General features: G+C 36.9%; 1 protein-coding gene and 1 long non-coding RNA gene across 2 annotated transcripts in view; both read left to right on the forward strand.

Annotated features, from left to right (window-relative positions):
- Nucleotides 1–15450, forward strand: part of LOC118269223 (uncharacterized) — a 58726-nt gene extending 43276 nt beyond the window's left edge. The window contains exons 9-16 of the mRNA XM_035584226.2: nt 6867–6996; nt 8233–8355; nt 11211–11300; nt 11803–11926; nt 12286–12374; nt 13565–13694; nt 13916–14007; nt 14612–15450. Of these exons, the coding sequence (XP_035440119.1) occupies nt 6867–6996; nt 8233–8355; nt 11211–11300; nt 11803–11926; nt 12286–12374; nt 13565–13694; nt 13916–14007; nt 14612–14770 (937 nt within the window). The 3' untranslated portion in view covers nt 14771–15450. The remainder of the gene's footprint in view (nt 1–6866; nt 6997–8232; nt 8356–11210; nt 11301–11802; nt 11927–12285; nt 12375–13564; nt 13695–13915; nt 14008–14611) is intronic.
- Nucleotides 15451–17000: 1550 nt separating this feature from the next.
- Nucleotides 17001–21898, forward strand: LOC118269239 (uncharacterized). Its single transcript, XR_007706298.1, has 2 exons — nt 17001–20023; nt 21054–21898. It is a non-coding gene; the product is annotated as an uncharacterized LOC118269239 (long non-coding RNA).
- The last annotated feature ends 263 nt before the right edge of the window (nt 21899–22161 follow it).

The raw sequence follows: 22161 nt of genomic DNA on the forward strand, positions 1-22161 counted from the left end.
CAGAAGTGGATTGTAATATAGATTACGTTACCGTAGAACAATTTTTGTCTAATTCCCAAATGATGCAATCGACAGAGGTTACTAATAAAATCAGAATCCACTGCATCAAACATATGGAAGAATATGTTTGACAAATGACTCATTGCGACAAGCAAATTCGAACTCTATGTGTTGAAATGAAATGTGTTATTCAAACAGATTGCTTTAAGTCACGTTACGGTTCAAATTAAATTGAGTGTGATTAGCTTGGGGGCAATCAAGTGTATGCGCAATACGATTCAGCGAACGCTCACGTGTTTAATTCAATTGCTGACAATCCCGAGTGAGAAGCGGTCGCTTAATAATATCGCTATAATACCGACAATCTCGTTTTGTTGTAAGCAGAGATCCTTTAGGGTTTTAAAAGAAGATTCTTGTTAGTTTCTCCATAGATATTTACTGTTTTAATGCCACTAATCAATATTAGCAAATGCGACTGCCCAACAAGGCGTCTCGGGTTCGTTCGATTCCTGGGTCGGGAAAAGTATTACTGTGCTTTTTTCGGTATTTTCGAAAATTTCTCAGTAGTAGCACGGAGTCTGGAATTGTGCGGAATATATGGCAATAGGCTGACCCTCTATTACATAGGACTTGCAACACAAATGGTGAAAGGTGGGTGTACATTGTATAGCGGCATGCCGTAATGTGCATCTCTGCCTACCCCTTCGAAGATAAAGGGTGTGACGTCAGTAGTACAAATTACTAGCATTACTAGTATAGTAAAGTAAATAATTACATCATGTTTTGTGTAAAGAACGAGGTAGGAAGGAAGCCGTAATAGTTTAACCACAACTATCTCAACAATTTACGATGTAAAATATTTGCTGAAATAGACTCAATGCCAACGGAGCAACGGCCCGGCTGTTTGTATTAGATCACTGCTAACAAGAATATCCATTATTTTTGTACACGTAATAGTTTTTATTTTAGAAGCAACTCTACTCGTTTTCTTATTTTTATTAATATTGACCTACTTTTTGTTTTCTGCTATACTGAGGAGTTTTTAGGGGATCAAATTACTCCTCCCGGCAATGTAGTGTCAGACTCTTACTGGCCAAAGACCACCCTGTTCCTACTCCTGTTTTGCCCGCCTGCTGCTCTGAGTTTTGACGTTTCAAAAGTGCCTAATTTAGGATTAATTGAAATAAATGCTTTGACTTTGACTTTGACTTTGAGTCAAGGCCGCGGCAATTTATGGTTGGAACGTTTAAGCACAAATATCGCTTGTAGGTCACACTATGATAGATATGATATATAGATATAATGATATGATAGATATGATAGATATAATATGTCACACTATGATAGATAAAGCCAGTGATGATGATGATGGTAATGATGATACATACTGTACCTAATTGGGTAGTATCCTCGGTCAAAAATAAAGTCTTACAACTTTTCAATACAATAAAATATTCAAAAATAATCACACTCTCATTCAGATGTACTACTTAATTTTCAATTTTTTTAGCTAAGTTTCTAGAAATATGTCTGTTACTATTTAAATATCTGATGACGTCATAATAGAGTATTTCATACTAAAGTTCATACTATGAACATATAATAAAATCAGAGTAGAAAAGTGCTGTTTGTACATTGAAAATAAAAATTAAAAAATAGCAGGGGTTATTGTTATGTCGATATCTATACCAAAAATGTAATTAATTTTTTTTGTCTGATTTGTCTGTTTTATCTGTTTAGTCTGTTTGTCTGTTACGTCTAGTGCGCGCTAATACTCAGAAACGGCTGATCCGAATTGGATGCCGGTTTTCACGAATATTATATGTAATGATGCTTAAATGGACATTTAGTGTTTGTTTATGTAATCGGTTATAAACAATTTAATTTGCGGTTGGTATTTAATTTAATTTGACTGACTACTGGTTTGACTTAGATTATTGAAACCCTCAGGAGTTTTGGGTAACTATAGGCGGGGCCTACTAAGGTAGATTGCCGGCCAGGGTAGCGGATAACTTCGGAGTTGCGGACTACCTAGCGGGTTTACCGGGGCTCCGGCTCAAAAAGCAGGAGTAGGAACGGGGTGGTTTTTAGTCAGTATGAGTCTGATACTCCATCTCGCCTCGCCCAAAGCAGGAGAAGAAATTGAATGATTTTCCTCCCTTAAAAAAAAGGGTAGCGGATAAAGCACAATCATATTCCTACGCCCCTGCTCGACACAGGAATAGGAACGGGGTGATTTTAGTCAGTAAGAGTCTAACATTCTCGCCTGACTGAGGGCGGGAGGAGTCATTTGATGATTTTTCTTCTCAAAAAAGGGGAGGTTTTGGTTTATCCCCGAGGTTCGGTACTATCGTCGAAAAAGTGTATTATCAGTCGTATGATTATTTGTCTGTAGTGGTCCTGCTGTTTCGTATATTCTAAATTGGTTTCGTTGTATTTGTCAATTAATAAGTTTATTTGTTGGGTTTTCCGGGTTTTCTGGTTAAACTATTTAACGTAGGTTTAGTTTGATATCGATTATTAGTAGTTACTGTAGTTAGTTTTTTTAATAAAATTGTAAGTCTAATTTATAAATTAATTAGATTAGATTTAAGTCGTTTCTTTTAAATTATTTAGTTTAGCTTGGTTATTAAACATAGAGGATAAATTTCCTATAGTTTATTTTTTAATTGTTATAAATTCGTAATTCGTAGCTTTCTTTAGTTTTAAGTTCAGTTTAAGTCCGTTTTTAAACAATTTTTTCAATGCCCTAAGTGAGTATACATCTATTAAATTCAAACGCAGAGCTCATTATGTTGATTTTTAAAGAGTTCCCTGGAATATCTTCCACATCTCATTTTTGAAGAGATCACCGCGAGATCGGGAACTATGTGGTTAAAACCAAAAATTTGCCGGAAGTCACTATTCCACGCGAACGAAGTCGCGGGCAAAAGCTAGTAGAAAATATAGTTTTTCACGTTTCGAAAAAAGTATTGAATTTGACCAGTAGGAAACTAGCCTATTGTCACAACCATTCATTTGTTTAACCTTATTGTCTCGAAATGAAATGAAATTATTTTATTTTTGTAAAAAGGCTACAAAAGAGCACATTTACACGTCAGAAATTATTATATAAAAATAAATTATTGATGAGGTCGGCATTTCCTAATGGGCTACAGTGAAGAAATGCCGAAACAAACACAGAGTCAGAATCATTTATTTGTCTTATCTCCATAACTTAAAGACTTCGTACTTCTCCTATGAAAACTAATGATGATATCTACGTTCAAATCTATATTCTTAGAAGCGTAACCATTAAAATCTACGCATAATATTAGGTATTTAGTTTTCTTACTCACTGTATTTTAAAAGTTAGAGGGCTAGGACTACATTCGATAGACCTCATTTTTCCAATTTGGAAGTGTCTATCTTTCAAACAAATTGATTTTGACGAAAAATGTTTTAGGAACCATTTAATTTTTAATGGCCTATCCATAGACAACCATGACGGATAGGTTAGACGATTAAAAAAGTTTTTGTAAGATGCAGTACGCGCGCTCTCCGCCCTCTATCTAGCGGAAACGGTGCACCGTATAAGTTTAGCTGTAGAGCAATTTTGTATTCTACAATATTGGTATTAAATGCAGTATGAGTCAAATACCCATAGGAAATGAGATATCTTCCAAAAAAGGCAAAAAAATTTTTTGGGACCTTTGGACCTTAAAATTTAATAGTTGTACATACCATATGTTTTTGAGACAAGTTTCACAGAATACACAAGTATTATACAAAATTACAGTTGGGTATCTCAAAGCGAGGGAAAGTCATTTGATGATTTTGACTGGACTAAAAACTTTGCGGCGTTTTCGTTTAACGCCGAAAAACTGGTTCGGTTCAATTTTTATTTAGAAATAATAAACCCGTAGCCACAGATTTTTTTTTCTACGTACTCAAACTTCTAGATTTAATAATTTTTTCGTAAGCATGCGTCGGAACGGAGATATTATAAAAAACCGTTTTATGGCTCCATTTTTTCAATATGGCGGCGCGAGCGGCAAATCGTTGTACGATGGCAAAGTTGAAATTCGTTTAAAGAGCATACCCAAATCTATAAATTCACCAATTTTCAAAACTCCCGGAAAACATTCCAGATAACCCCCTTTTTACTACCAAATGACTGGACTATAGTACCCGAAGGCAAACGGGTGTTTTATTAATAGAAATAGTCATTATAATTACAGTGTCATACATAATGCTGTAAATAAACTAATTACTAGGACTGGAGCTATAATTTAATAGAGTATTTTTTTTTTGCCACGAGTCACACTACTTGTACACAATACATACATTCATATCGTCACGCCTTTAATTCCCGAAGGAGTATCCCCGTGCTACTTCTGAGAAATTTTTCGAAAAGTCCGAAAAAAGCCCAGCAATACTTTTCCCGACCCGGGAATCGAACCCGAGACCCCTAGTACGACAGTCGCACTTGCAACCACTCGACCAACGAGGCAGTCACACTACTTGTATCATGTGAATTAAGTGACTCATGAATGTGCCTCTAGCATGGCTTGAAATTAGCCGAGTTACCCGTCAAACAGTTACGTGAGTAATACGATAGTACGAAAACATACTAATTACTTGTAAGTTACAAAACCGTTGGTCAGTTTTTTTTAATAATTTTACATTTTTAATTCTATTCTCGTACTAAATACTGATATAGAATCTTTAATTTTACACGCGTCGAGTTATCAATATTATCCTCCTAATATTATAAAAGTGAAAGTTTGTTTGTTTGTCTGTTTGTTTGTGTGTCACAACGTCACGTCAAAACGGCTGAAGGGATCGGGATAAAATTTGGAACAGGGTTAGATTATGGTCCTGATAATAACACGGGCAATTTTTTATTAAAAATAAAAAAAAATAATAAAGTTTTCATTAATAAGAACATTTTTAATTCTATATAGAAAATATACAAAACATACTACATTTAAACAGTAGTCAAAGTTATCAATTTATTATGAAATAGCAGCATACAATTAACATTATAAAAAACATCAAAATAACAGTAAATTGTTTTTGGATCTAAATATGTTACATGAAAAATAAAAACACAATTGAAATAAAAATACGATAAAAATACGATAAAAATTATAATTCGTAAGTCATAATAATATTAATAAATATGTTATAGTACATAGTCTCCTAATGCGACACATATGCTACTTGTCTTTTATCCCACGGGAATGTAAGCGAAGATTTTTGTTGACTTTATAAAGAACATTCATTTAAATCTATCAGCGCATAATGACGCAAAGACCAACTACAAACCAGTGTCGAACGTGAATCAGTAGCCAATCAAAAAGGCACTTTAAATGAAACGACACACAGTCGAGTTTTTATCTAAAGTGTGTTGTGAGGTTGGCAGACAGACTGGCGCCAGATAAGATGTGTGGGTGTGTTATTTACATACATAATATATACTTGGATATATTATGAACGTATTCAAGCGTAGTGCCATGCGCAATTATTCGATAACAAACGGTATTACGTCTGGTTTCTTTTAAAATGTGTTAAATATAATATATGTATATGTATATGTGATTTGATAACACTATTTTATGAATTTATAGCAAAATATATCTTTTAACAGAATCACTTCTATATTATTTTATTAATAAAAAACAAGTTTATGCGTAGGTAAAGTAATAAGTTACCGCGATCATCTTTCGGAGCAAGGGTTGGAACGGGATGATTTTTAGTTAGTAGGCAAAGAGAGACATGTTCTAGTTGACTTTAAATAGGTTTCATCTCATTCTCTTATTTTTTTAATATCTGCTTCAAGCCTCGTATCTACTAGGTAAAATGCTAAAACATCTAGCACCTTAGCGCGGCGAAATAATGATGAAAATTGTTTGTAAAACAAACAGCGTATTACAACATCGTCCGCCCACGCATGATTTCGTTCTCAAAATAAATTCATTCATGTGCACGTCACGTCACACGCTAATATTTGCTGCTTAACAACATGTTGCGTCGAAATATTGTTAAGAATTTACGTTGCGCGGCAACACAGGCAACATTGCACAATGCTGAATATATAATTATCATGTTTCGTGGCAATAGTCGCACCATGCAACATTGCACAATGCTGAATAATAATATATCATGTTGCGTGGCGACAGTGGCAATATGCAACATTGCACAATGCTAAATAAATATCATGATTCGTGGCAACAGTAGCAATATGCAACATTGCTCAATGCTGAATAATATATCATGTTGCGTGGCAACAGTAGCAACATGCAACATTGCTCAATGCAGAATATATATCATGTTTCATGGCAATAGTCGTACTATGCAACATTGCACAATGCTAAATAAATATTATGGTTCGTGGCAACAGTGCCAACATGCAATATTGCACAATGCTGAATAATCATGTTGCGGGGTAACGTGCAACATTGCACAATGCTGAATATACAACATGTTTCGTGGCAACAGTAGCAACATGCAACATTGCTCAATGCAGAATATATATCATGTTGCGTGGCAACAGTAGCAACATGCAACATTGCTCAATGCAGAATATATATCATGTTGCGTGGCGACAGTGGCAACATGCAACATTGCTCAATGCTGAATATATATCATGTTGCGTGGCAACAGTGGCAACATGCAACATTGCTCAATGCTGAATATATATCATGTTGCGTGGCAACAGTGGCAACATGCAATATTGCATAATAAGACTTACAACATTTTACACTCAGTTAATGATTACTTAACTTAACTTAAAATTGTTTTTGTAAGGTAGTTTAAGTAATCATTAAACTCTGAGTACGTCAAAATGTTGAGTAATTGGACTAAAATAATATTTTCCACAGGGATGGCGTAACTGTGAGTTTGACGGAAGCTCGAAGGTCGGAGGTGGTTTGCGCAGGGATCCTAATCCTGGTATGCGTCGTGTCTCCAATCATCATAGTGCTGGTTAGAAATGCTGTGAACACCATACAGGTATTTTTTTTCTATAGAATTCACTTGTAAATGAGTCGATCATTTTTATCGCAGAGTCAATGACCGCTGTGTTTATTTTATTTACCCGCTTCTGCTAGCTGCCTTGCCCACGCGTTTCGTTGCGCGATACCAAAATAAAAAGTAGGTATTGTGTGTATATAATATGTGTTAGTATTACAGACTATAGTATATTTTTATTTTTAACGATAGCCTAGCAGAACGGTAACCTCTAGCTCTTATTTTTTTACTCAGATTTAATACTATTGTGAAATGCAGCTAATACGCATTGATACAATTAAAGGGGCGCGTACGCACGTCACCGTTGCGTCGGCGCCGCATGCGTGGGCGTGGCAAGTCATTGACCGAGAACGAACTTGCACCATTCATTGCAACCTTACATAAGACTTTGTATACAAGTCACATCTCATTAACATTTGCTGGCCTTTGTTAACTTTAAACTGTACTAATTGACTGTTCTTAGGGTTATTTTTTTCTGGTTCTTTAAATATTGATGTTACATTCGATGTGCTATGAAGATGCACCGTCTCAAATGAGCTGTGCGAGGAAGATGCGCAGTTCGAGTATGCGATGTATTGATAGTAGGGAAGTCATCCATTGTACGCATATCATGGCACGCATCCATAGGACGCATTTTTACATATAAAAACAGCTTAGCCGAGTCGTATTCTACCAGTGCTAAGCTATGTATGCCAATGAATATGAACGGTGGAAGCCAAACGCATCCACAGCATATAGCATAGCACATCTCTGGTGGAAAAGCAACCTAACGTTAAAGTTTTTGGTCGTTATTCTCCAAATGAATCCTGTATCGTGGGTACATGACACCCAGACCTTGAAAAACAATTTGTGAATCACACAAAGAGTTGTTGAGTGCGGCAATCGAACCCGCTTTATGTTGCGTCCAGCTATCCCATTCGTTAATTATTATGTTATCGGCTTACTCACGTAATGTTTTGTCGAGGAACTCGACTAGTTTCAAGCCATGCTAGAGACGCGGCGATTGTCGCGCTGCTACTTCGCTGCGTCGTGTGTCGCGGAATGCTGCTCATGAATATGAGCCTCTAGCATGGCTTGAAACTAGTCGAGTTCCTCGTCAAAACAAAACGTGAGTAAGCCGATAACATAATAATTAATTTAGTATGTCTCACGAAAGTTACAATAAAATTATCCCATTCGTTTAGTTTTCAAATGATTACAGCTTCAGTATTTTTTCAGGTATATGCAAGTAACTTGGCTGAAAAGGCTCGGGAGTTGGAATATGAGAAAGAACTAAGTGACTCCTTACTCTACCAGATGCTGCCTCCTAGTATTGCCAAACAACTGAAACAGACACAGCAGGTGCGTTTGAAGGAGCTTACAGTTTTCTGTCTTATTACAAAACAATAAAGTTTAAAATCTGTTAACGAAGCTTGACAAATTCATTACCATCAATCAATAGCCTGAAATAGTCTACTTTTCGACCACCTCTATACAAGTCGCCATAATCTCCACACGTAAAAGCCAAGTTAGGGGTCGCATTTTAAAAAAAAAATCAGAGTGAAGAGAGCTGAAGCGTTCTGATTGGTTGGTCCATAGGAGTCGGCCAATCAGAGCACAAAACACAGTCTCGTTTCGGTCTTGTTAAACGTTACGTAATAAATAACCTTGAACTCAGTCCTCAGGTTTATCAGAGAGCGCGACTGCCCGGCCTCCGTTAAGTATGTGATAACATGTACTGATACAAAAGTTGGCGCTTTATATACAAACGTTTATATACAACCTGTAACAAAAAGAAGCTATACATAATATCAATTGCACGGTTTCTAGATAACATAACAAACGATACGGGACGGGTTTTTTAACCTCATGTTTTTCATGGTACCAAGTTATGAATTTTTCCAATACCTACGCATGCGCTGCCAAAATTAGGTTGACAGGTACTAGGCAATCAGATTGACAGAAGAAATGTTTCATAATATTAGTGAGTGACCCTTGTAGTGTTGTGACACGTTTGTATGATTTGAAATCAAGAACCATGCAATACCAAGTATTTGGTACTAATTTTTTTTAAACATAATATATTTTAAGCTGAAACTTCGTGTAGAGATTCTATTCGACCTGTATTCTTCAGCGCTTCTTGATGTATATAATAATGTATAAAAAATGTTACACGTTGTGATAGGGGCGAGACTTCTAACCCGTTAAGGCTGATTACGATTACGATACTAATATGATCGACAAAAGTCGATACGCCCCTCACTAAAAATTACCCCGTTCTTTCTATCTGCGGGTTTCTTTTATCGTGATATCCTGGGTCGCATGACACGCTAGAAACTCCAAACAACGATGTGTGGATCACACAAAGATTTGCTCCGTAAGGATTTTTTTTCTATTTTGTCATATAAGATAACAATACTTAAAACTTACATAAAATAAGACGAACATTAAAATAAAAATTAAGTAGTCATCTACCCTATAGTTATATAAAAAAAACTATTTTCGATTTACACGTAGAAATGAAATTACACATCAACATACCTATGCTACGTACATATTTAAATGCATTATTCACCTTATAACGTTAAAAATAACGTTTACTTTTCAACGTATCCGTGTATTTTACTTTAATTTTGCGGAGTAATATACCTTTCTATGCCTTCTTTTCATGAATCTGGAAACTTTTAATGAGTTTTTACGAAAATTCCACAACGTCTATTGAAGTTTGTAATTATGTTTCGCTGTTTTTGTTGTTCCTTGTCATAAAAATAACCGCAAATTTTCATGGATTTCTCTGTATATATACTTCAGAAGTAATTAATGTCCTTTATAATGTTTAGGTTTAATTATGTATTGTCAGGCAAATAGAGATAAATGGTTTCTCTACATAAAAGTTGCGTATTTTCTGCTTTTTTTTTTGAGAAACGGTGCCTCGTTCGTATAATATTCGTAAGGGTGACTGGCAACCGGAGCTGCGGACTACCTAGCGGGTTTACCAGGGCTCAGGCTCGAAAAGCAGGAGAAGGAACGGGGTGGTTTTTAGTCAGTAAGAGTCTGTCACTCCCTCTCGCCTCGCCCAAAGCGGGAGAAGTCATTGGATGATTTTCCTCCTTCAAAAAAAAAAGGGTGATTGGCAAACAATTTATTGATCTCAAGTAGGATTTCCTAGTTATACAAAGGTTTACGTGGTGTTTTTGTGTTTTTAGACTTAAGAGTGGCATGCGGATTAAGGTCTCAGCACACATATGGGATCGGAAAGGGATCGTAACCGTAACGCCTTTTGCCTCGCTGTCAACCAGGCGTCAACCGACCGTATGCACGTAACGAAAGCGTATCAGCAGCGCCTGAGTCAACTCGGCTACGGCTAGGCGACACCGCGCTTACGCCTGGCCGTCCCGTCGCGGGAGGGGAAAGGGGAAAGGGTGGACGAAGAGATGTGGGCTCGGGCGGACTACGTAAGCGCGGGTACGGAGAGATGTCGGAGAAACGTAAGCGCGGGGACGATGAGCCGTAAGCGCGGGAATTCAAGTTCGGAGCCTGCCTAAAGCGGGAGAAGTCATTGGATGATTTTCCACCTTCAAAAAAAAAAGGGTGACTGGCAAACAATTTATTGATCTCAAGTAGGATTTCCTAGTTATACAAAGGTTTACGGGGTGTTTTTGTGTTTTTAGATTTAAGAGTGGCATGCGGATACAGCGTCCTTTGTTGGACGATGGATTCACCCCCTCTTAATTAAAAAAGGGTTTTTAAACCCAAATAACTCCTCCCTTTCTGGTTAAGCCGTGAGGTAGTGTCAGACTGGTACTGACTGAAAGCCACCCCGCTGCAACTTCAGCTTCAAACTAGACCCGCGGCCCTGGTCAAATTGTGTTGTTATGTTATTGTATGTCATGTCATGTCATCACGTCACGCCACGCTACGCCACGTCACGTTACGTCACGTCACGTTACGTCACGTCACATTACCTCCCAAGTAACAAAATATGATCTTGTAGTGGTTCCGGATCAGGTCTATACCAGGCTAAACGTTTATAACCACGAGAAAGGACCCTTTTTATATGCGTACTTTTGCTAATAAAACTCTCATAGCAGACTTGGCGAGAGAAAAACCACTAAGAGACAGTTACTAGTGCTGTAAGCCTGTAAACCGTGCACTACAGGAGAACTTTGTTACTTGGGGTCGCATTGTGTTATGTTATGTGTTTATGTTATTTACAGGTGCCAGCTGAATTCTTCTCTTCAGTGACTGTATACTTCAGTGATATAGTTGGTTTCACAGCCATTGCAGCTGTTTCTACACCGTATCAGGTACCTAATTATTTTTTGTATTCAAAAACGACATAGCTTCCTTTAAAGCATTTTATTTCAATTATTTCATATACAGATGTAAACTTGGATGGAGCGACCACCGTGTAGACGGATCACCTGATGGTAAGCAATCGTCGCTCTCTAAGGACACCTACAACATCAGAAGAGCTATACAAGATCGTTACGGCCTTTGGTGTGGAGTGTGGACACTTAGATGCGTGATTTCACACTGTAAAGGAGGCCATGACGTTACTCCTGTCTCTTCGGACTGCTTAGCGAGTTACCGGGCCTCTAGCTAGCAGGAGTAGGAACAGGGTGGTTTTTAATTAGTAAGAGTCCGACACTCCCTCTTGCCTCGCCCAAGGCCAAGAAGGGATTAAATGATTTTTCACCCTCAAAAAATAAAATCACTCCTGTATAGCCGGATCAGTCATGTCGAAGCGTGGCTCTTCCATATATGAAAAAAAAATAGGTCATTAAAATATTTTTATCACATTTTCAGGTGATAAGTTTCCTGAATTCAGTTTACAAGTTATTTGATGAGAAAATAGAATGCTATGATGTATACAAAATCGAGACGATTGGAGATTCGTACATGGTAGCGTCCGGGTTACCCGTTCGAAACGGTAAGAACATACTAATACATATTATCTATACATAATACATACATAACTGCCTCGTTGGTCGAGTGGTCGCAAGTGCGACTGCCGGACAAAAGGTCTCGGGTTCGATTCCCGGGTCGGGCAAAGTATGGCCGGGGTATTTTCGGTTTTTCGAGTCGACCACGGAGTCTGAAATTGTGTCCAGTATATTATGGCAATAAATAGGCTCACCCCCTATTACACGGGACTTATAACACAAATGGTGAAAAGTGGGTGTACATTGTATAACGGCATTACGTGTCGTAATGAGCACCTCTGTCTATCCCTTCGGGGATAAAAGGCGTGACGATGTTTTTTTTTAAAGAATATCTATTTTTTTTCAGGCAACAAGCATGCCACAGAAATAGCAAGTATGGCGTTAGAATTATTGGAAGCAACATCTATGTGTAGACTGCCGCATCGACCTGATCAGGTACTAATCTAGGTAATAATTGTATCTGTGTTCATCTATACCCACCTTTAGACGAGCTATTGTTTCACCCGCTGACTATACGACACAAAAATACTTATTCAATAGAAATAATGACGGGGTATGAAAATTAAAAATCTATTTAGTCCGTCAGTTATATATAAAACAGTAAAAATATATAATAATAGCATCCATAGCATGCATTTTCCTATAACAAAAAAAACCTAGCTTAGCTGAATCTGTTTCTATCAGTGCTAAGTTATGTGTACTGACCAATTAATATCTTCAGTGGTAGTCACATCCAAAGCAACGTAGCGTAGCGCAAATCTGTTGGAAAAGCACCTTTACTTTTTTGTCAAAGATATTATATCAAATTATCCACTCATAGTACCGAAACTAACGAAAAAACTAAACGAAAAGTATTCTAAAGTTTCGGGTCATAGTCTCTCTATACTGAACAATTTTTTGGAAAGAGCTTTACGCCACAAAATAAAAAAATAATAATAAAATTCTTTATTTGTTTTCTACAAAAATAAACATTACATAAACCCACCAAACTGTTAAGACAGTTTGACGGCGCGAATAGCGCTCTAAATTACATATCTATTTTAAACCTATTAATAATTATATAAACAAACAACAAAAACCTCGGAATAAACATTACCTTAACAAAAAAATCAATCAACTTATAATAACACTGATATTCATTAATATTTTTAAAAAGTACTATTTTTTATAATGCTTTGTCACTATTAATTAATTAGAAATTTAAGATCTATCCAAAGGCCTGAGATAGTCAACCTGCTACTACCAGCCGATTAAACGATTGTCTTTGCGAAGCTTTTAAGTGTGGGAGAGTCATGCTTCGGTACAAATGGGCCGGCTCGACTAGTGTGATACCACGGCCTCACAGAAAACCGACGTGACCCAACGCTTGCGTTGCGTCAAGTTACCGGAGTTACCCCCCATTCCCAATCTTCTCAATCCCCGATTCCCCAACAACCCTTAACCCCCAAAAGGCCGGCAACGCATTTGTAACGCCTCTGGTATTTAAAGCATTCATGGGCGGCGATGTTTGCTTACCATCAGGTGATCCGTCTGTTCGTTCGGGTCTTCTGGAGGTCTACGTCCATGACTGATCAATATACATCTTGTAGCTGATTTCACAATCAATTACAATAATTTTGTTCTAGACCTTATGCATGCGAAGTGGAATTCACATGGGACCCTGTGTCGCTGGTATTGTGGGAAGCAAGATGCCTCGGTACTGTTTATTCGGAGACACGATTAACACTGCGAGTAGAATGGAGAGCACTGGAGAACGTGAGTACTTGAACGTGAAAACAAATTACGCTAGGGACTCTTAACTGTAAGCCATGACATGGCTTCAAACTAGTCAAGTTACCTTGTTAAAAAATATTCTTTAGCTCGTCGCGATAGTGGTCAATATTCTTTGAACTCACACCATGTAAACAAACCTACCTGGCCCAATACACGATGTATTGAATTGTAAAAAGTGTCATAACGTATTTTCCTTTTTTCAGCGATGAAGATTCAAATATCGGATGATGTAAAAAAGGCTCTTGATAAAACGGGACTATTCCTAACGGCTCCGCGGGGCGTAGTTGATGTCAAGGTATTTATCTTTTCATATCAAAACTGCATATTAATTGTTGTTGTAATGTACTGCCTCGTTGGCCTAGTGGTTGCAAGTGCGACTGCTGGGCAAGGGGTCTCGGGTTCGATTCCCGGGTCGGGCGAAGTATTACTGGGCCTTTTTCGGTTTTACGAAAATTTCTCAGTAGTAGCACGGAGTCTGGAAATGTGCCCGGTATATGGCAATAGGCTCACCACCTATTACATGGGACTTACAACATAAATTGTGAAAAGTGGGTGTACACAGTGGCGTTACGTGTCATAATGTGCACCTCTGCCTACCCCTTCGGGGATTAAAGGCGTGACGATATGTATGTAATGTACTTTTTAGCTCCCGGAGTGTACAACTTAACGGGTTACCGAGGCTCCGGTTCGAAGCAGGAACAGGAACAGGGTGGTTTTTTGGTAAAAGTCTGACACTCTCTTTCACCTCGCCCAAGGCGTGAAAAGTCAGTGGACGATTTTCTATTCTCAAAAAAAGAGAGCTTTTGCTAGATTGAGTAAGAGCCATATTTTGGCATGAATAGGTCAGCTTGAGCGGAGTGATACAACGGCCTCTAAAAATTTTGGTGTACTTTTTTCAGGGCAAAGGCGAAATGTCTACCCATTGGCTGGAAGGCAGGATTGGGCCCTCTCCAGAAAGGCCAACCGCTTCATCATTGGACTGCACACCTAGCTTCTTAGCCAGAATCCATTCCCAGAGATCACCTAGATACCAATCTGGAAAACCGAGGATACAATAAATACAGTACAATTGTTTTACTAACATCGGTTTATTTATTAGATTCTCAGGTCAGGCAAGCCTATGTTCAGATGGCAAGCGTTAAGCGCACGCTTACTTCTACACGCATTTTGTTAGCGCGGGTTAGCGTGTGTTTGTCTGAATAAAATGCGTGTAGTTGTAAGCGCTCGTGATGTAACAAATATTGGCAGCGTCGCATACGCGTTCGCAAATGAAAAAAATTACATAGGTACGTTACATCACTAAAGCGCAAGTTTTATTTTAATGATGCTTTGACGATGTCAAATTTTAATAAAGGTTCATGTAAATACAGAGCGTTGTATATAATAGACCTGCCATAACTGGCAAAAACTTTATATAGTACTACTAGTACTACTAGTTTATATAGTACATCTAGCGGCCGAAGCAAGAACTGATTTACATCCAAAATATTTAGATGGAAGCAATTGTGACGCTTGACAGAAATTCAGTAAAAATGCCAGCCGAATGTCAAAAGTTGATTCCAAAGATTTTGGACATCTATTATGATCAGTATAACATGCACGTATTAATTTATTACTACCATTTTGGTCAGCTCCACTCAATGAGTCCTCAGTTGAGTCATCCACTTATTAGTGTGTTGTGTATAATCAGTTTGACTGTATGTATGTTAGGTCCAAGGAAACTTTGTTCTCAATAAAAAAAAAACATACAATATCACTTAAAAGAGAAAAAAAATATTAAATAGCCATAATTTTTAGGGGCCCTCCCCTAGGTTCGACCCTTTCGATCCCCGAAATTTGAACGATAAAATTAGATGTAGTACTCAGCCTTAACGGGTTAGAAGTCCCACCCCTATCACATTGTATAATAACGACTGTTGTCTATTAAATCAAAGAATATATTGGATATGTATAAAAAATATGTCCAAAGTATTTTATAAAAAAAAAATCATAGGCGTGTTTGTATGGACTTATTATCTAAGGACCTAAGTAGTAAAGTATTAGATACTCACATATGAGGTGCTTTAAAAGTATATACCACGGCTTTAATGGGAGGTAGTGTTATGTTCGAAGATTACAATAGTCAATATAAATTCAAATTCATTTATTCATTGTAGATCACAGGTAGGTACATAATACAGTTTATTTATTTATTAAGGTTTCCCAGTTAAGATACATACAGACATTCTTAAAAATATGGGAAACAACAGTTAGTGTCATCAACATCTTCGCTTCGCCGTCCTGGCAGTAAGCGTGGTGGCCAAACGCAGACTTATCAACGTTAAAAAAAGTGTATGCTCTTAAATTAAAGTTGTTATCATATTTTTTGAGTTCAGCTGTGTCCTGCTCAGTGGGCATACAATATTAATGATCTCAGTATTAATTATTATGTAAAAAAACCTATAATAAATAAAAAACTTATAATTAATAATTAATATTTTCTGATAATTTCCTGTTTATTATAATGTACTGAGATCATGATTTTATTGTAACTTTCGTGAGACATACTAAATTAATTATTATGTTATCGGCTTACTCACGTACTGTTTCGAACTAGTCGAGTTTCGTCAAAATATATATATAATATATATATACTTAATACTAAATTAATTATAATACTAAATTTTTTCTTTGTCACATTTATCTTAACGTGTTTGTTACATTTTTAAATAAAAAAAAAGTATAAAAAAAAAAACATTTAAAAATATAAAATAGCAGTAGCCCACCAGTAACGGGACAAATTCAAGCTACCGGTGGTCAGGGCTCAAAGAGAGAATTTCCGGACAATGCGCGCCGTGTCCAGAAGTACTGCCTTTATCAGGCTCTTGATCCAACCATCTAACGTTAGCCTACTCAGGTTTTGGAGGCTTTTGGCTATAAGGCCATTGGCAGATACGACTATCGTCACAATGATTGCTGAATCTACATCCCACATGTCGACAACCTCATGGCTAAATAGATAATACTGGCTTTATCTTTTTCAGCTTTCACAAGATTCTCGTCATGTGACATTGTTATATCAATTATATGTGCAACGGCTTGGTCGATCTATCACCACAATGTCAGGTTTGTTAGCAACAATTGTCCTGTCTGTGATGATAGTTCAATCCCAATACAGTATGAATCTCCATTTTCAAGAACTGGGTCAGGCAGATACTTATAATTAAACTTCAGATTCAACAATTTGTATTTTAAAGCAAGCTGTGTGATGAATCATTGGGCATACAATATTAATGATCTCAGTATTAATTATTATGTAAAAAAACCTATAATAAATAAAAAACTTATAATTAATAATTAATATTTTCTGATAATTTCCTGTTTATTATAATGTACTGAGATCATGATTTTATTGTAACTTTCGTGAGACATACTAAATTAATTATTATGTTATCGGCTTACTCACGTACTGTTTTGAACTAGTCGAGTTCTAAACAGTACGTGAGCTCACAGGAAATTATCAGAAAATATTAATAATAAGTTTTTTATTTATTATAGGTTTTTTTCATACAAAACATCTACGTTTGAGTTTGTTGTGAAAGAGTTGTTTCCCTGTCTTTGTCGCTTCGTCAATGAAAACAATTAATAGTATTTTTTTTGCACGAAGCGACGTATCGTGCATATTTGTGTATCATTGAATTAACTGGTCTGGGGTACGAAATTTCTTCACTATTGTTTTTTTTTATGTTAAATTGGCCGACGTTTGGCCGCTATCTCGCCTGATGGTAAGTAATGATGCGGCCTACGATGGAGCACGTCTGCCCATAAGCAACCTATTCACTCGGGCATTGAAGACACCCAGGTTATACCCATCAGGAAACACAGACTCCGGCAAGGAGTTCCACTCCCTAGCCGTTCGCACTAGGAAGCTTGAAGCGAAGCGCTTCGTGCGTGTGGGTTGGATATCTACCATGAAACGGGACGCCTCGCCGATTGTCTTGTGGTTCGATGATGGAAAGGACTAGGAGGAATCAAGTTGTGCAATTCCCCCGCACACTCTCCGAAATGTATCCGGTAAAAAACGGAAAGGCTTGCGACCTTGCGCCTGTGTTCAAGGCTTTGAAGTCGGGCCTCCACAAGCGCATCATCATTGATGAGCTTCTTGGCACGCCTTTCAATGTGTTCGAGCGCATCCAGCTGGTATTTAGCCGAGCCGTCCCAAAGGTGAGAACAGTACTCCATACATGACCGAACCTGTAATCTACAAACACAACGTTAACTCCCGTTAAAGCTGTGGCAGATAATTTTAGAACACCTTTCAATTAATTTATAGTAGGAATATTAATTTATAAGGATATGTTAAAATATTTTATTATAAATTGTATGTATATGTATATTTTATACGTTAATAAATGTCATAATATAAACTGTCTTTATTTATGTGCATGCATGCATGTAATGTACACAATGTACAGGTAAACTGCACATTACATGTTTCAGAGCCAAAATGGCTCCCATGAAACAAAACCGCAGAATATTCGGAGCTAGGCAATATAAAAATTATACAGAAGAGATGTTAAAATTAGTTATGGAGATGGTAAAATTAAAAAAATTAAAAAGTCAAAAGATTACACATAATTTTGTAGCCTTTTTTGACAATATTAAACATAAAAACTTAACATTTTATAATTGAATTTAGTTTAAAAGGGAACAACATTTATGTTAAAAATTTGTGAGTTTTTTTTACTTTAGGTTTAAGGTTCATTAAATTTTATAAAATATTTATTTCATAAAAAAATCTTCCTCGTTTTTTGAAAACCTTGAGCGTTACAAATTATTTGTATGAAGATTACGAAAGAAAAAGATTTCCGAAAGAAATATACAAGGCAAATGTGAGTGGGACCGTCGTCGGTAGAGGGCGATATATTAAAAAAGGGTCAAATTAAAAGTACCTTTAACCTACGAGCATGCATGAAAAGACTGATGAATGTTGATGAAGCGACAGAAGTGTGTAAGAACCGTGGCAATTGGCGTTCCATTGTCTCTGCCTACCCCCATGGGAGACACACCTTTCTTTTTATATGATTTTATTTCAATTTTTTAATGAACCACGCCAGTAAAAGAGCAGACGGGGATACTACGTCCAAAAGGCATCTCCGTCTAATATAAGTAGCATGTAAGTTTTATCTACATAGATATTTTTTCTACCTAATATTACAATCATTTAGGATATCAATAAAACTCGCTGTAAGATTATATCACGCAATCAATCTTAGAGATTATATTAGTCAGTCTTCAAGGTTGAACTATGCTTCTACTGAAGGAGACATGACGATTATCTTTTTATAAGCTTTTAGTTTGAGAAGAAGTGAGACTCTTACTGACTAAAAACCACCCCGTTCCTACTCCTGCTTTTCGAGCCGGAGCCCCGGTAACCCGCTAGGTAGGCCCAGTACCTACGGGTTTGGTTCTACAGGCGGCGAACTACCCTTGCTCGCCATCCGCAGAATGGACGTTTCGACTTTTTTTTTATTTTAATGTACCGTGATATGTGAATTTTATAAAACTAATAGCAATTCGATAAATAAAAATTATCCTTGAACGTATGTACAATACCACTTAGGTATTGTAAATTAAATCGTATATGGTCGAATGACGACCACTAGGCGACCAATAGTATTACTAGAATTATTTCTAACATGTTAAAGTTCCATTACGAATAAATTCACTGTTTCACGTCGTTTTAATTTATAATGATAATGCTAGCTCTATGGGATATAAGTATTTTTCAGCCCTTTAGTTGTTTAAGTCCAATCGTATCAAAAAAGTCGCATCAACGGAAAAATTGACTTTACAAATTAGGCACTTTTTATTGAGTCTGACGTTTCCTGAAGGTAGCGTGCGTATGACGGCGTCATCGCTACGTGCTGTGCTTACCTATACACGGCGGTATATAAGTGGCAACTTTTGTTGGACTATTGGCATTTCTGTTTCCATCGTCGTTCAGATATTACCTCAAGAAAATGGCACCTATCTTAATAAATTGTCTTCGTGTTTTCTATCTCTGTGTGGTAGTAAACACTGTACTTTCGATGTCTGTGGCTGAAAATAGTGAATATGTGGATAAAATAAGTGATTTGTATCACAGCGAGATTGTTAAAGTGATCATTAGTGACGTGATGGCTAGATCCGCGGCTGCAGACGATATTAACGATCACAAGCGGATCAAAAGGGCTGTTATTGGATCGATAAATTGCGCTACGAAAGCTCAGAAGTGGAATATTGGTGGGGGTTTATGCATCAATGAAACTGATGAAACTGATGATAATTATGTAAGTATTTTTTTTAACATGCTACTAATATTATAAGTATGTATGTTTGCTACTATTTCACATCAAAACGGCTGAAGGGATCAGTATAAAATTTGGAATAGAGGTATATTATGGCTCTTAATTATGCAGATCTGAAATAACAAACAGGTTATAATAATTCGGGCAAAGCTGCTGGCAGACGTTAGTATGTTGATATGTAAAATCACATTTATTTTGTGTTTTCCGACCAGCATTCTGCTACGTATTGCTAGTCCATTCCTTCTCTAGGTATATGGCAAGTAGAATGCTTTGAATGAATGAATAATAATAATTCAGTGTCAGCTAAGTTTATTCTTTAACTTTCAGTTCGAAAGATAGAAATGAAGTCGATCGCGGTCCGCCATGTCATTTGTTGTGAGAATAATCATGACCAATGACGGGCAAGAATGGGATCGAATTTACTTCGAAAGTTCAAATTGATAGTTACAGAATAGTTTTGCAGAAAATGTATTTAACGCATAGTGATAAAATCGTCTCATCAGTTGGGATACGTAGCTCTTTGTTCAGCAGTTTGTACTACAACCCTTAATTCATCTTTTTATTGTGTGGCGTTGCCATAGTCTCCTGTTTGGTAGGCAGCTTGTTAGGCAAGCAACGCCACGTCTTTTATCCCCGAAGGGGTAGGCAGAGGTGTACATTACGGCATGTAATGCCGCTATATAACAACACACATGTGTATTGTATAACGATAGTTATGTCGATGTATTGCCTGTATACCAGATAATGTTGCTCTATGCACACCCATGTCTCATGTAATAGGAGGTGAGCCTATTGCCATATACTGGGCACAATTCCAGACTCCGTGCTACTACTGAGAAGTTTTCGAAAACCTGAAAAAGCCCAGTAATACTTTGCCCGACCGGGGAATCGAATCCGAGACACCTGGAGACGGCCGTCAATTTTTTTCATTCGTACCACTCTAGTAACTACATTCTCATAACAAAATACATGTTTCACACTTTTATTAAAAATATATTTCTTGTCTTTTCAGGTTTGATGACGATACTACAAACTGAAGCAAAACTTATCGATCAAAAAAACGGACAAATTGTAATATTTTTATATATACAGCTTGTACCAAATACCAGATACATCAAGAAGCACTGAAGAATACAGTTTGAATAGAATTAATATTACGAAACATTTCTTTTGTAAATCTGACCGCCTAATACAATATCAGTATCAGTACCTATGTTTTGATGTTCGGTTTCTGGAATTTTATGTATTTAAAAAATTCTTAACTTCGTTCCGTGAAAACATGAGTTTAAAAAGCCCTTCCCGTATCGTTTGTTATGTTTTTTAGAAACCGTGCACTTGATAATTATTATGTATACCCCTTTTCTGTTACACCGTTTATAGTCATTTTCAAAACGAACACTTACTAAATATGACGACCCACTCGCACGAAGTGCTTCGCTTCAAGCTTCTTTGTGCGAACTGCTAGGGAGTGGAACTCCTTGCCGGAGTCTGTGTTTCCTGATGGGTATAACCTGGGTGTCTTCAAGGCCCGAGTGAATAGGTTGCTTATGGGCAGACGTGCTCCATCGTAGGCCGCATCATCACTTACTATCAGGTGAGATAGCGGCCAAACGTCGACCCAATAAATGTAAAAAAAAAATATGTATGTTATATTATGCAGGGTTAATTTTGAAACACAAACAACCTCTTATCGTACGCATCACATGCATCGTAAGCAACGGATTTTAGTTTGCCTTGTATAGAAACTCATACAACTGCGTATAATTACGTATAAGTAATTATTGTATTAAGTAAAGCTTGTAACATGTAAGTATTGTTTTAATTTATCTATTAAATTATTATACAAATGCAAAACTACTTTTGTTTGTTTTTATTTTAATCCATTTTATGAATCACTGACGTTTACTCGCGATTTCAGGGAAGAACAGGGTGTAAACGGAACGCTACCCTACAGATTTTATGTGTTTACAATTTAAATCGTTTTTCTTTTTATGTTATTTATGCAACATCAGCCTTAAGCAGTTGCTTTACAACTGTTATTACATACAACTAACATTGATTTCATATATTTTTGAAAATAAAACGCATTTTTATGTCACCTGTTTGCTACGTTTCGGAGC

Source organism: Spodoptera frugiperda, chromosome 2 (genome assembly GCF_023101765.2).
Source record: "Spodoptera frugiperda isolate SF20-4 chromosome 2, AGI-APGP_CSIRO_Sfru_2.0, whole genome shotgun sequence".
Lineage (NCBI taxonomy): Eukaryota > Metazoa > Arthropoda > Insecta > Lepidoptera > Noctuidae > Spodoptera > Spodoptera frugiperda.